At 37.5% G+C, this 14,832-nt stretch overlaps 1 protein-coding gene across 3 annotated transcripts in view; it reads right to left on the bottom strand.

The window, feature by feature from the left end:
- PDSS2 (decaprenyl diphosphate synthase subunit 2) overlaps positions 1-14,832 on the bottom strand; it is a 120,416-nt gene that overhangs the window by 23,615 nt on the left and 81,969 nt on the right. For all 3 annotated transcript variants that reach the window (XM_021390916.1, XM_021390915.1, XM_021390917.1), the window contains exon 4: positions 3,875-3,949. In XM_021390916.1, the coding sequence (XP_021246591.1) occupies positions 3,875-3,949 (75 nt within the window). The remainder of the gene's footprint in view (positions 1-3,874; positions 3,950-14,832) is intronic.

Genomic DNA, 14,832 nt, shown 5'->3' with positions numbered 1-14,832 from the left:
AAGAATATCTCTGAAATAGTAAAATCTTATGTAACAGTCTCATTCTGATACTAAAAATGAGTTTAGGTAATGCACATCTAGATCAGCTGGATAATTTGGAGGTGAAAAAAAAGAACACTACAGTTTCCCATGGAAATCATTATACTTTAAAAGACAGTCTGCTAGGTAACGTACAAGATACAACACATTCAAGTATTTGTTAACTGATTTAGGATATTAAGACAACAGCTTTCTGAAAATGCAGAAGTATTCTGTAAGCAAGTAAACATTTCAGAAACCTTCAGTATTCTAAAAGTAGGAATTAGAGAGATCCAGCGCAATGTTTTGTTCTGTTAAAATCAGACACTGTGATCATGAATGAGGGCCATGTTAGGCAAATTTAATCATTGCACTCACTAAAGGCATACATTTTTACTTCCAAATTAGAAGTAGATGTAGGAGAGGCAAATGGGAAGCAGGAACAGTGTCCTTTAGTCACAGAATTTTGGGTTCTGACATGGGATTTAGCACAAAGCTGCGGAAGTTTATTGCACTGCCCCTTTCTGCTCCAGTTTATAGTCCAGAACATTAGCTTAAGCCACTAATGCAATGTCTTCAACCACAACATCTATTTACTACTCGCAACAAAAGCGACAGCCCTAATCTTCAGGTTGTGCTCACAACCAAAGCCTACACTTTATAGGCAGGACTGCCACTGCAAATAAAGATGAAAAGTTAAAACATTTAATCTTTATTTTCCCCCATTTTTACACTGATCTAATGACACACTGCAAAGACCCAATCAAGAATGACCGAGCAGAACATACTAAAATGGAATGGCTGCAGGACTGCATGCAGTTTTACAGAGAGGAAAGTGGTAATGAGAGCTGTTGAATCATTATATTCGTTATACATCTTCAGTAGTAAATAAGGTCAGCCTTGTCAGGTCAAAGAATCCTTTTAATTTTCCCATAGGGTCATCCAAATGAAGCAAACTGAAAATACATTATTGGATAAACATGAACTTAGGATCTCAAAGGGGAAAGGTGAATTTTGCTAAGTTATTTTTATCTGAAGTAAAAGATAAAATTATCTAGTTATATATCTAGCAAAGTTCAAACAACTTAGTGCTAAACAAGAAATTAGTCCGTTTTATGCTACTGAGAAGTTTTATAACAACTGTATTAAAGGTATACTTAACATAAGAACAACAACCTTCCTGCCTCAAAAAAAAAAAAAAAAAAGTGAGAAGACATCCTTCCACTTCTCTAAATTGAAGATATTCCCAGAAATGAAAATGTCATTACTAACATACCTATGCCCTACTGTTAAAAAGAAAGTAAGCTTGACATTTGAGTCTTAGTTTCAGAGTAGATTAAAGTATTTGTCTTACCTCCAGGAAATGTCATTCAGATTTTGGTTTTGGTCAAATTGCAGTTGGTGATGGAAGATGCACAAAAGGTACAAATAAGACTAATAACTGACTTAAACCATTTTGCAATCTCTGCTAAAGAGATGATCAGCATATGACACTGCCTCAGCAGAATAGCGAGGAAAACAGCAGGGATACATCTAATCCACAACAAGAAACTACATTTCTCAAAGGACAAGAGTAAAAAAAAAACAACAACAAAAAAATCAGATACTACTCTTCTTTACTCTAGGTCTCAACAGGCCACATATAACCCATTATAAAACTAAATTTCATATACTGTCATGTAATTTTCAGTACCAACTACTATGCAATCATACGAATTATGTTTTGAATTAACTGAATTTCTCCTAGGAAGGGTATACAGTACTTCCAGCTCTTGTTAGACAGAAAAAGTCACTAAAACAAAGTAAGTCTTCTCTACTTGTAATTGGGCCAGGGTAGGTAAACACCATGCATTTGTGCTTAGTGTATCTCACACTTTCTCTGCAATCTACACCTGGAGTGCTTCAGTAATGCAATAGAAAATAATTATTTTCCAGCTCCTCTAAGATGATATAATTGTGTCAGGACTGTCAGCTTGGCATTTTGCCAAATGAAGAAAAAAAAGAGTTTGACCTTCTGTGATGTCAGGAGCCCAAAAGAGTCCTCAACACTTCTAATTTATACTGTGCGCATTGTTAAAATACAGTCTCATTGCTGAGATCAACTAGTAGAGCTTTACTTCTACCCATAAAAATAGCAGTTGCTCTTCTAACTACAATGTATCTGGGGTTCAGTTGTATTTAGAAAACTGCCTGAATATAGAAAACACAATTTAACATTCTTTGCAAAGATCTCAAAGATGCCATCTATTTTACTGTATTATGCTGAGCACAGTCCTTGCAAGCAACCCACAGGCTGAAGTGCTGCTTACTCACAGATCTGACCCAGAAGGTGCAGGAGCGCTGTGAAGTGCTCAGTGCTGCTCCCACACCTCCACCGTGAGGGCCCCTCCTGAGAGGTGCCAGGGGATAGCTCCAAGTATGCTGTCCCCTGTCTGCAGCCCCCAGCACAACTATCCTGCTAGAGGCCCTCACTTCCTCTGAGGAAACTGCTCAGTGAACCAGCGTGAGCACTCCCTGCTACCTGGTTGTAGTCAAAAGATGACAGATAGGCTGAAGCAAGGTTAGTTGAAGTAACATGCCTTCATTGTATGTGACACCTTCTGCGGCCCAGCTGAAGCACATCCACAGCCTGACAGGCTCTGCTTTGCCCACTGTGGTTTTGGCTGGTGTAGAGCTGCCAATGCAGGTGTCTACTGTGGCAGTAACCTGTATGAGCTGGTGATTCATTTTGCTGCATACTGCAACATGTCAATAGAAAGCCAGAACAGCAATCTGAATACACAGCACATACAAATGTATTCATAAACTTCTGCCACCTTACATACTGAACATTAAGACACAGGTCTCTGAGGCAAACTAGGCACATGAGAAAACATCAGAAGAAATAAAACTATATACTTCATTGGATTTTAAGATACATACTCATATACACACTTTGCTGATCATTACCATACTGTGAAAACTTGCTATTTAAGACCTGCAGAGATTATGACCATTTTCAATTATCGGTTTCTGCACATGCTAAGATACGGCCAACACAAAATGAAACTCTGTTTTGCTACATCACCCTGCTCAAGCCAACTTACTTCAAGTAAGTTTTTTGTATCTCTACAAATTTCCTGAAATATTCTACTAAAGACAAAAGCACCTAGATCTAATTTGATCAATCTTCATTATGGTTCTTGCCACACAAAACACAGGGCAGTGACACAGGACATCCATAATTGCCCTTGAAGAGAGAAATGATTCTTTTGTGTGAAACACTGACAGCCACTCTCTCTGCCCACACCAACTCTGTAATACATGCACACGATCTACAATGGAAAAAAGAGCAGTACTACATTCCTACCCCCTCAGCACGGAACAGATATTTAAGTTATCAAACTTAAACATTGAAAAATGAACACACTGAAGAAGAAAAGACCTCATAACACGATGGGATTCAACATTCTGTGTAAGTTTTTGGGCAGTTATAGTTTGGAAATTAGAGACTTAACAATCACCTATTAATGATGTTAAGAACATTATAGTACACTTCTTTAATAGAACCTTGACTAGAAGTTTTTAGAAGTGTTTGGAAAGTCCACAGCAAGACATGTTAAGAGTTCCAGGTAATAATACCTGATATTATTTTATTAAGCACTCACAGAAACAAAACAGTCCCTCTCTGAGCATTTCTGGAAAGGTTCAGCGCTCACAGGTGTCACAGTGACGTTACTATTGAAACTCACCATGACTGCAGCTCATTCTCTTCCTCCCCCTTCCTTTTCAAACAGATTAAAAAGTCACCGCATTTACTGTAGTCACATTAATATCACTAAATGTCTTGAGTATGTAAAACTACTGAAATTCTTACCTCAGATGATTTTGAATTTTCATAGTAGATACCTTGAACTAAATCACCAATAGCACTTGATATGAGTTCCACAACCTGTAAAAGAAAAGGAGAAAAAAAAAAAAACCATGCTTACATCTTTACTAGTAAATTTAGTCATAATTTTAAAAAGCTACTGCCAGATGTCCAGAGAGGTGAATGGTTTATAAATCCCTTTGCAGAAAGCTAGATGTAAAGGACTGCAGCACTTACCAGGATATATTTTCCACAAGCACGATCCTGTCTCACTGCTAAAGCCTGTACTGCCGTAAATCTTCTAACAAAATTTTAAGTAATATATAAAACCCAATATTTTAAAAAATATATTTTAAAAAAAGGATTAAAAAAATTAAAGTATGAACTATGGAGTGTATTCACAGGACATTCACAGAGCTACTAAATCCCAGTTCATGAATATAAGACAATACGTCATCTGGGCTTTGTTTTGTTTTGTTGTTTTTTTTTCTTGCCAAGTAAATACTTCACAATACCTCTCACTGGGAGCTGTTAAAATTCTAATCTTCACAGCTAATACAGAAAAGTCAGAATCCATAGAAAGGTAACCTTTCAAATGTGATCATTTGGTATTCGGGTGTCCTGGGAATGCACTGTGGATGTATTTAGCGCATGGCCTGAGGCTCAGCTGTACCACATACTCTGGAATTCTGCAACACGGGAATGATTAAATCAGATTTATCAATCTGTATTATCTTCAGGGTTCAGACTTTTTATTTTATTCAAGTGAAGCCTAAAAATATGAACTTGATCCAGAATGTAAAACAAGCATTCCACGGTCTCCCAGGAACTACTGTACAATTTAGAGTTGTGCACATGAACTGTCTTAATTGGAACAAAATACTCAGATTTATTGTAAAATTAAATGCAGGCATTTCAAATAAGCACACCTTAAGGCTACCCCTGTAGTTTTAATTTCTTGAATGCTTCATTTCCTATGCATATGATTCTATATCTGATTCCCCCTTTTGCTTCCTAAATTCAGTCTCGTTCTTATTGAATTAAAAGATTTAGTTTCAGTTTTTATCATTCTTGTAACTGAACACAAGAAGTCAAATGATAAAACCCCTAACAGAAAGATATTTTAACATTTAGGCAGACCTCATTTGATAATAAAAACACATTTGCATGCTAGTTTTCAGTACTAGCAGAAAGGTTGTAGGCTTTTTTTTTAAATGCTGGTTGATATACATATTCATACATACAGAGCAAGCGCTAACTTTAGAAATGCTGCTGATTAAAAGTCATGTTTTTTCTTGCAGTGCGTATGGGTTAATTTGGAAGACCTATAAAAACAGCCTAAAAAAAATCACATTGCCCTTTAGGAAACTAGATACCTAAGAATTATTGTAGCAATATGAACTGCAGAGGAACTGAAAGGACAATGATCCTACAGTGTTACCAGATGTGTTATTTAAGTGGGGAACAGAGAAAATGAGGGCTTTTTTTTTCTTTTTTCTTCTTCTTCTTCTTCTTTTTTTTTTTATGGTATCAGATAAGCACTATTCCCAAATCCAGGAGGATTGAGTATCGCCAATAGGTCTATGAAAGTCTGTAACAAAATGCCCAGGATCAGATTGTATTACAGTTTATACAAGCAACATCCCAAGATTCTTCTGATGGCTAGGACACATAATACAGATCAATCACTCGCTAAAAAATGTTATGGTTTGTGAAACAGTCTGAGCTCAGAGACCTACACTGGTAATACGAAGAGGAATTTACAAAGACACTGAGTCCTACTCTAAATGTCAAAGTGATAGTATGAACTTTTAACAATGCATCTGGCTCTGGATAACCAGACCTTTTCCTCTCTCTCCTGAAACTCTAGACTGAGCAAGACCCTGTTTTGGGGTTTCTTCTTTCCATCTCTCCTCTCTTTTTAGTGCAACTCTACTCTCAAAGGCAATTTTAGCTGACTTTAAAACAATCTCAGTGAAAACATTTGTGAACAATTCTACCTCTTCCTCTCATAGTTTATAAAACATCTTCAGAGAATTACACATTTACTACTTAGAAGATTCTATATATTAAACACCATTAGGCCTTCAGTGACATATTCTCACTAAATGTTAGTTAGAGTTTAATAATAGCAATACCTCCTTTCTTTCCAAATCTCTCCTTTTCTCTCACAAATTATTTTTATGTGGTAAACACAAGGCCATACAGATCATTACCAGGAACGAACTTCCAGTTTCAAGAGCACAGTGGGATGCTTGCATGAGTCTCTGTTACTTCATCGTGCCTTAATCTGATCTACGAAAAGTATCTGCTACATAACATCAATGGCCTGGGCTCTTGGGTGCTGGAGAATGCAATGAAAAATGAGTAAAGCAGGTATTTTTCCTCTGTGTCCCAAACTGAAAAAGAGGAAGACAGATTATTACAGATCCAGTAGAACTCATGTGGTCAGTGATACACTGACTTGTTCTTCTTTAGCATTATTCATCAGAAAATTTGAAAGCAATCAAAATCCACTGTAAAATTTATTTCCTCCTGTTTTATATAAGGGAAAAAGAACAACAGGGAATTGATTTTCCCCAAAGTCATGTAACACGCCAGTGGAAGAGCAGAAAACAGTATCCAGGTCGCCTCTGTTCTCATCAGTGCTTTTGTCTGACCAGTGCCCTGCTCAACACTTCGACATTTCTAAGAAGCAAGTTTGAAGAATAGGAAAGGTAGATGAAAATCACATGCTCCAAACTGTTTTCCTTTTGTTCTCATATGAAGGTTGAGCTCCATTTTGAAGAAGTTCAAAGACTGGGAAAGAGAAGAAAGAACTGCCAGAACTGGTGCTTCAAGACAGCAGGATCTTTACCGACCAACGACAGGTTATTCATAGCCTCTCTCCCCACTATTTTTCACTCCTCTATGCATTTCTGAGAAGCCTAGTCCCTCTTAAGTACTGGAGATGAGGAGGAGTAGCTTTCTATTGACGGAAAACAAATTTCCACTGCATATTTTGTTTTCCATTCTGCATCAGTATCGTCCAAAGTGGTGCCTTTTCTGCCCACCAAAAGAGCAAGGAGGCCTAGCAGCAAACCAGGTGCCGGCCGAGGATTTGCAGATGACAAGTTAAAGCTCTCATAGATCATTTCACACTCTTTTAATGCATTTTGTGCAACAGTTTTGCCAGCTCTTTTTTTTTTTTCTTTTTTTTTCCTGAAGTAGAACCTAAGACATTTTGTAGAGACATGATGGTCAAAGCCAGAGGCTTGCAGTCAACGGCTCTATCTCCAGGTGGAGGCTGGTGACAATTGGTGTCCCTCAGGGATCCATCTTTGGACCAGTGCTCTTCAGCATCTTTATCATCAACATAGGCAGATGAATTTAGTGCACACTGTCCTGGTTTTATCAGTATTCCATATCATGACATCATGCAGCAAGCTGTTTGGTGCTGGAGCGCAGCACAGGGGAACTGCCCTTCCTGGGTCTAAGCTTCAGCAGTCTCAGCTATTCTCATGTGGGTTTCAGCTCTGTGAGAGGTGGATACACTGAGAAGAGACAAACTAAAACTCCCAGAAGTCATCAGTACTCCCCATGTGATTTCTGATCTGGATGATGAGATAGAGCTCTCTGCCCTTCCGGAAGGCCAGTTGTGAGTGCCTGCTGATAAGGACTTGGATGCTCTCTCTTTCCTCCTGTTTTCAGTTCTGTTGATTTATTATTCTTAATTATTTTGTATTATCTCACATTCCTTTTAATAAATTATTTCCCTTATCTCAGTCACGTTGTTTTTCCTATTTCCCCCCACTTCTCCCATGGGGAGGTAGGGGTGTTGTGTGATTAATTCTTCAAACCGTGACTGCACACTCAGCAAGACTGTAGACAACACTAAGCTCAGTGGCATAGTTGACACGATAGAAGGAAGGGATGCCATCCAAAGGGACCTGGACAAGCTTGAGAAATGGGCCCAAATCAAACTAATAAGGTTCAGCAAGGCCACGTGCAAGGTGTTGCACTTGGGTCAGGGCAACGCCAGATACGTATACAGACTGGGAGAAGAACTCCTTGAGAGCAGCCCTGTAGAGAAGGACTTGGAGGCTATGGTTGATGAAATGCTTGACACAAGACAACAGCATGCACTTGCAGTCTCAAAGTTCATCAGTTCACCATGAACACAGGGAGAAGAAATATATGGATAAAGTTAAAATATTCCCTACCATCTACACAGATAAAGTACATGACATGATATACATTCTGGATATAAACATAAGATGCCTGATTCCACAGCAAAGTATGGCTCATGTTCTAACTTCTTTGATGCAAATATAAAATAGGCTAGAAGTCTGTGCTGTGTTTCAAAACCAGAAGAGGTCTGTAGGTTTGAAGATGAGAGGTTTGGTGAAATGTATTTCAGCCTTTTTTGGTACAGTAATTTATTTGTTAAAAGTGTATAGCGTTAGCTCTTCAAAATTCTTTAAATTTACTTTAAGTCCTGTTTCTTGAGCTCAGATGTTGATTGAAAAAATACAACAAAGTGGTTGTAATTTTCCTAGAGGTTCAGAAAAATACTTGGGATGTTCCAACAACCACACATTGAAACTCCTCTCTCCCTTTCCTGAACTCAGACAAAATCCTTCAGATAGGTCACTCAGGGCAAACCCATAAGATAGTTCAGGATCCATAATTCTCAAGTAATTCTCTATACACAATGACAAAGAATAGCGCCAAGTATTCATTGACACAGTTGTAGCAGCCCAGCTCTTGCTTCCAGTGGCCACAAAAAACAGCCATGCATTTTGATTAAAGTGAAATTTTAAAACAAGAATGAGTGCAGAGAAATCTCAGAATATAAGACATTTTTGGTAGGACTAGAACACTTTCTTCAGTAGTTGGAAGATGTGACAAACTCCTTCAAATATAGTCAAAAAATGGATCCTGGGCCATGCTCATTCTTCACAGGAGTTCTGAACACACTGGATGAAAGGAAGACATTACTGCCATCAGCTTAGCAACTCAAGCAGTCATCTTTGAAATATTTTTTTCAAGTTCACTGCAACGTAACACCAAATATATGTTTTCCCATCTTCCTAGTTTAAAAAAGGAATTAATTTGAGTTCCATTCAATATGTGGTTTTTTTTTAATTTTATTTTTTAAATTCAGCAGCTGAACTGGAATTGATTATACAGACCACTCTATTTAGGTGTCTCTGCAGACTCAAATGGATACTTTCAAGGGGAATGTCAGGAAAAGGACGAAGCTTCTGGGGAGAAATGGGAAACAGCAACAGGGAGAACACAACAACAGATACGCCTTTGTTCCTCATCCTTCCTGATTTCTATTTGACAAACTTCCTCTGCTTTGCCAAAGTAAAGTACTTTGCCACGAGTAATTCTTTTCCTTCTTAGTCTGTCTCTGTATCATCGGGCTGCTGATCTTGAAATGATATTCTTTCCTTAGACATTTGCTGTGATAGACTCTATCCCTTGCTGCTAATGAACAAAGCTGAAGATGTTGCAAGACTTCACCATCCAACTAAATAAGAAAACTGTATAGTCAAGAAACATTAAATATAAGGATAAACGCTCTTTCAACTTGCATTTGACTATATTGCTACTTTTTTTCACCTCTCAAAACAAGTGTTAATTTTTGGAAATATTTCACACACAAAAATTCAACGAAAAGTTCTTAAAATCAAATATTCTCCTGCATCTGACACAGACACACTGCCACACTAAGAAGTTCCAGATGAAACTCAGTAAGCAGGTGAAATTGGGTTCTCGTTGTTCAATAACATCTAAAAAAAGAGAGCAAAAACTAAGTAATGCCAAAAATACTGAAATTTAATTTTCTTTCCCAATAATCTCCTGAAACGTCATTAGTCATACACGTAGAGATGCATGCCAGCTAACAGATTTTTTATTTTATTTTATCTTTATTGTACCCTATTGGATTTACTATTTGAGCTATTTTTCTGTCTTTCTTCCTCCTTTTTACTTTTTTTAAGCTGCCACTCTTCCTGTCGAAGCACACGAAAATGACTCCTCACAGTGATCTGCTTTCTAAACAAATTTTAAATGCTCTTTGAAAGCAAATTTATAGTTCTCTTCACTCTATTAACAATGAAGGAAGAAAAATACAAGGTGCAAAGTACACTCCTCATCCACACACACAACTTGATATAAAAGGTACTTCCTAGCTGTAAACATATACATTTATACTCATATTCAAAATAATATACAGATATTCAAAATAAATATCAGCAGTCAATTTGAACATTGTTAATGCTTTAATACGTAACTTAAGGTCAGTTTATCTTGAGGTTTTTCCACAATGTTAAGTGACTCCTTTTTATACTGATGTACCACTATCCACAGAAGTGCTTTGCATGAGCACAAAGACTTTCAGTGCATCATTCAGTTATTTTCCTTAACGATAAACAAAACTAATGGAAGAAATGTCACTATCTCTTCTCTACTTTCACTTGATTCCTCACACAGCATAATAATATCTTCAGAAATCTTTACATATCTTTGCACCAAAGGGCTCAGCCATCTATTATTGAGTGACTCAGGTTAAAGAAGTATGTGATTTCTTCAACTTGACCTTTCTGGAAGGGTTATCTTTTTCACTGTATGTCTTACATATAAAAACAGTGAATAGAAATGGTACTTTGACTACTGGGCTCTGTAGCTATAAAGCCCTCCTGATCAATAAATGATGCAAGAGATCATGGCTGAAAAAACACTACATCCAGTCATGCTGGGGCAGACAACCATTAAAGCAGAGTGTGTTCACAAATAAATTGTGGATTAAGCTGAAAAACAAAAATTGAGAAAAACAGAGAAAAAAAATTTTGATCAGCTTCAGGTTGACAAAAATGATTAGCTGCAATTGGTATTAACTATTTTGCATAGACTAATTCTGAATAAATGTGGATCAGAAGCAATATCACGTAGCATCTGACAGATGGAATCAACTAAACCAAGCTGCAGATGTTTGTTAAACTAGCAAATCAACAGCCCACTCTGATGTACCAGGGGCAGCAATCAGATTCTAAACTTGAAGTGAAACGCTGCTGAACCTCAAAATGCTATTATTAACCAGCAGTTCCTGTCAATCCAAAAATTAAATCCTCTTGCTAGCCAACAGGAGCATTTTCTTTAAAAATACAATTAATTTATCTACAAAATTGCTATCATATTATGTACTTTACTGCATTATTGCAGTAAAGCCCCTCCTAATGTAAAGACACCAACTGAAAATTTTTTCACCCTGGGAAGGTCTGCTTCAAAGACTAGCATTCCTGCAGTGCAAGAAGAGGGGAGGATACTTAACCTATCACCTTACTTACAGCACTCATTTTTTCCTAGCAGTACACTATGTAAAAACATCTGCAGGGAGGGAATGAAGAAAAGGGAGCTCAACTCTCCTCAGTGGTGCCCACTGAAAGGATGAGGCAATGGGCACAAATTAAAACGCATGAAATTCTATCTGGACACATGAAAACACTTTACAGTAAGGACAGTCAAACACTGGAACAGGTTGCCCAAAGGGGTTGTCTCCATCAGGAGACATCCAAACCTCAGCTGGACATGGCTCCTCTGGGCAACCCGCTCTGGGTGCCCTTGCTTGAGTCCAGGGCTTGGTCTAGATGACTTCCAGAGGTGCCTCCCAACTGCAACCATCCCGTGATAGTAGCAGCTGTCTGAGGAGGACCACAGTTGACTTTGTATATGCCCATCTGCAGCACAAGTAACAATAAGAATTTTCTCTTTAAAGAAAGAAAACTAGCACTACACAGCAGATACTAAATACTCTCTTAGGGAACAGTAAATATTAGTGTATGTCCTGGGAAGAGATTTCCCTTCTATGAGTAGCTAGGCTCTTGGGAGATTAAGACAGGCCATCCAGACAAATCTTAGATTTCTGTCAGTATTCCTCACAGTTTTGAATTGCAAACGAATCACCACAAAAATCTAATTTCACTTTTTAAAAGCATATTCTTTACTGAAGTTGTACTTCAAGTGGACATCCAACTATATACTGTCACTTTCAGTTCTGCAAAATCATTTATTAACTGTGTTGTTAGAAAATAACAGAAGTCCACTTCTGGAACAAACGTGTCCTAAGATTCCATCCAAGCGAAGATGAGTGTCAAAATGCATTAAGTCCTCAGTCAAAAAAGGTCATCTGAGAAAATACTGTCAATACAGTATTTCACCACAAACAGATTCGATTGCTTTTTATCCTACTACATACTCTCAATATGAATCTTCTATTACGGTTAAGAGACAGGTTTTAAATAAAGGCAAGAAAACAGAACTTGTGATATTCCACTGTTTGAGCTATAAAAAGAAGGAAGTTGATATGCAAATATTGTTCACTAAGGACATCACCTTCTGTAATTTTATGAAAATCTACTTTCATTTCATAATTTCTGTGTGAACTAAAGCTTTTTAGCAATGAACTTGCCCGTGATGATTATTCATGGCAGTAGAGGAAAAGCTGCAATGAACATCCATGCTTTAAGAAACCTGGACGGTGACAATATCATTTTACTGCCAGTTCTCTTCACCATTTTTATAAATGATCTGGGTGCAGGACTCGAGTGCATACTAAGTAAGTTTGCAGATGATAGTAAATTGGGAAGAGCTGTTGACTTCCCTGAGGGCTGAGAGGCCTTGCAGAGAGAGACCCTGACAAACTGGGCCACTGGGCAAGCACCAACCACATGAAGTTTAAGAAGAGCAAGAGCTGGATTCTGCAGCTGGGATGCAGCAACCCTTGTGGTATATTTTTAGCAAAGAGCTTCAATCTGAAACTTGATGATTCACAGCAATGTCTATGAGAACATACTTTGCTACCAGTTTCAATTTCAGCCCTTCCACATTCTGCAGCAGTTGCTCTGCTACAAGGCTCTGGTTGTAAGTCACATATATGTACATAAGGGAAATGGTAGAATTTTCTCTTTTTCTATTTTTTTAAACTAATTTTTCATGCACAAGTGGGAGGACAGAAAACAGACTGAAATCTAAACATAAAATTTTCCAGCACTACCATGGCCAAGAACCACAGGAAAATAAACTCTTTCAGTACAGACGTATTTTATAGGACCAAACCTAATCCCAGTGGAGCCTAGTTTTGGGAAAGTTTAGTGTAAGTATTCGCTTTAAAAATCAGTGCAGGTGCAAAAGGTTACTAAGGTAAAGAAAAGAGCTACGTGTAGAATACACTGATTAGGATGCAAAACCAAATTATGCAGTTGTAATCCCCAACCCAGTGTTCACAGCAACACAGAAGAACTCTTTTACAGATCATCAAAAAGGAGACTGTTTCTAACCTATTATCACAATTACAGATTAATTCTAATTTTTAGAATTTCAGTTAAATTAATAAGTTAATAAGCTGTGTCACCTAATCCTCTAATTTAACTTCTCCAAAAGACTACTTTTCAAACATATAATCACAGCCATTAAGGTAATGAAATTCTACAAGTATTTTATTACCAGTTACAGATAGCAAAAGTGAAACAGAAAAAAAATTGTAAAAGATTGAGACAACTGAATGCTTCATTTGCTCATGAGTTATTTTAAGAGGCTATAAATTTACTTCTTGAAAACAAAGGCAAATGACGTGCTCGCTAAGAAAGTATTTCACTGACACAGACATGCAAAGGGGCAGTGGGGACGGCACAAAGAACTAATTAAGGGATTCACTAGCATAACTCTACAATTTTATCATCATCACCATGAGAACTGTTACCTCTATTGACAGTAGAAATGCTAGACAAAAGTTTTAAGGTAGTTCCATGGGAGAAAAAGAAGAGATTATCAAGTATCAATTCAAATAAACGTTAATCTTCTGACTCTAACATACAGGAATTCACTTCTCAGAAGTGGATGTGAATTACTGAATTCTGGTACACTCTAAGAATATTAAATAACTGTATTCCTGCATTCTTAGTTGACTTATAATAACAACGCATTTCTCAGTACTGAAAATGTCTCTGCGTTCTCCACTAAAATATATGCTAAGCTGTATAATAATACTGAGATATTTTGAGATACAGAGCTACTTTCTTAGTAGCTTAGGGTTGCCCAAACAAAAGCTTCATTCTATAACAACACTCAATCATGACAACTATGTTGTCTTATGTCATCTCGTATTAGGTTAAATGTTTAAAACAGTACATTTCCTCCTTGGTTTCCTCCTCCTTCCTTTCCAAGAGAGAAGACTGCTCCTTAACCACATCTTTCTGTAAATAATTTCAGAATTCTCAATCCCTATCTGCAATTTTCAGGAGTGTCTGCCTTTCAGACACACTTCCATGGCACTCCTAAATACTAAAACCACTCAGCAATATTGAAGCTGCACTACTCTCTATTCTTTTCTTTCTCTCTCAAAAATTCATTTCAAAAGGAGAAACACTGTATTTGTCACTGGTGCCTAGGAATCAAGTACCTCAAATTCAAAATTGAGTCCCCCCATTGGACCACAACTGATGCTGTGTAAGTACAAACCAGGGCTCAAGACAAGCAGAACTCTTAGGAAGCAAAGTGCACATTCAAACTGCTGTAATAGGAAGATTTACATGAATAACTCGTTAACAAGTTATGCTAACACGAGTCCTATCTTGTAAACAACACATGCATTTAGGAACACATAAACTTAACATAAGGAAATGCGTCCACTATGTAAGTACTATAACTGTGCTACTGTTTATTTATAAACAGATAATGCTTAATAAAACAATGCTCTGTGATGTGGTCTGCTGGCAGAGCTCTGCACTGACAGACAAGATTCCTGAACTCAATTCCAAGCTTTCAGGCTGCATATTCGAAGTGCTTTGGTGCAGCTCAATCATTCCAACAAGAGCTCATTGAATTACAGAGGGCAGAACAGTGCCATTCTGAAAATTTCAGTAAGAAGTGTGAAGAACACGACTCTTAGAGGTATTTCAAAGTGTCTGGATTAAGCT

Source organism: Numida meleagris, chromosome 3 (assembly GCF_002078875.1).
Source record: "Numida meleagris isolate 19003 breed g44 Domestic line chromosome 3, NumMel1.0, whole genome shotgun sequence".
Classification (NCBI taxonomy): domain Eukaryota; kingdom Metazoa; phylum Chordata; class Aves; order Galliformes; family Numididae; genus Numida; species Numida meleagris.
Note: the sequence above shows the minus strand (reverse complement) of the source record. Positions and strands in the feature narration are given on the sequence as shown.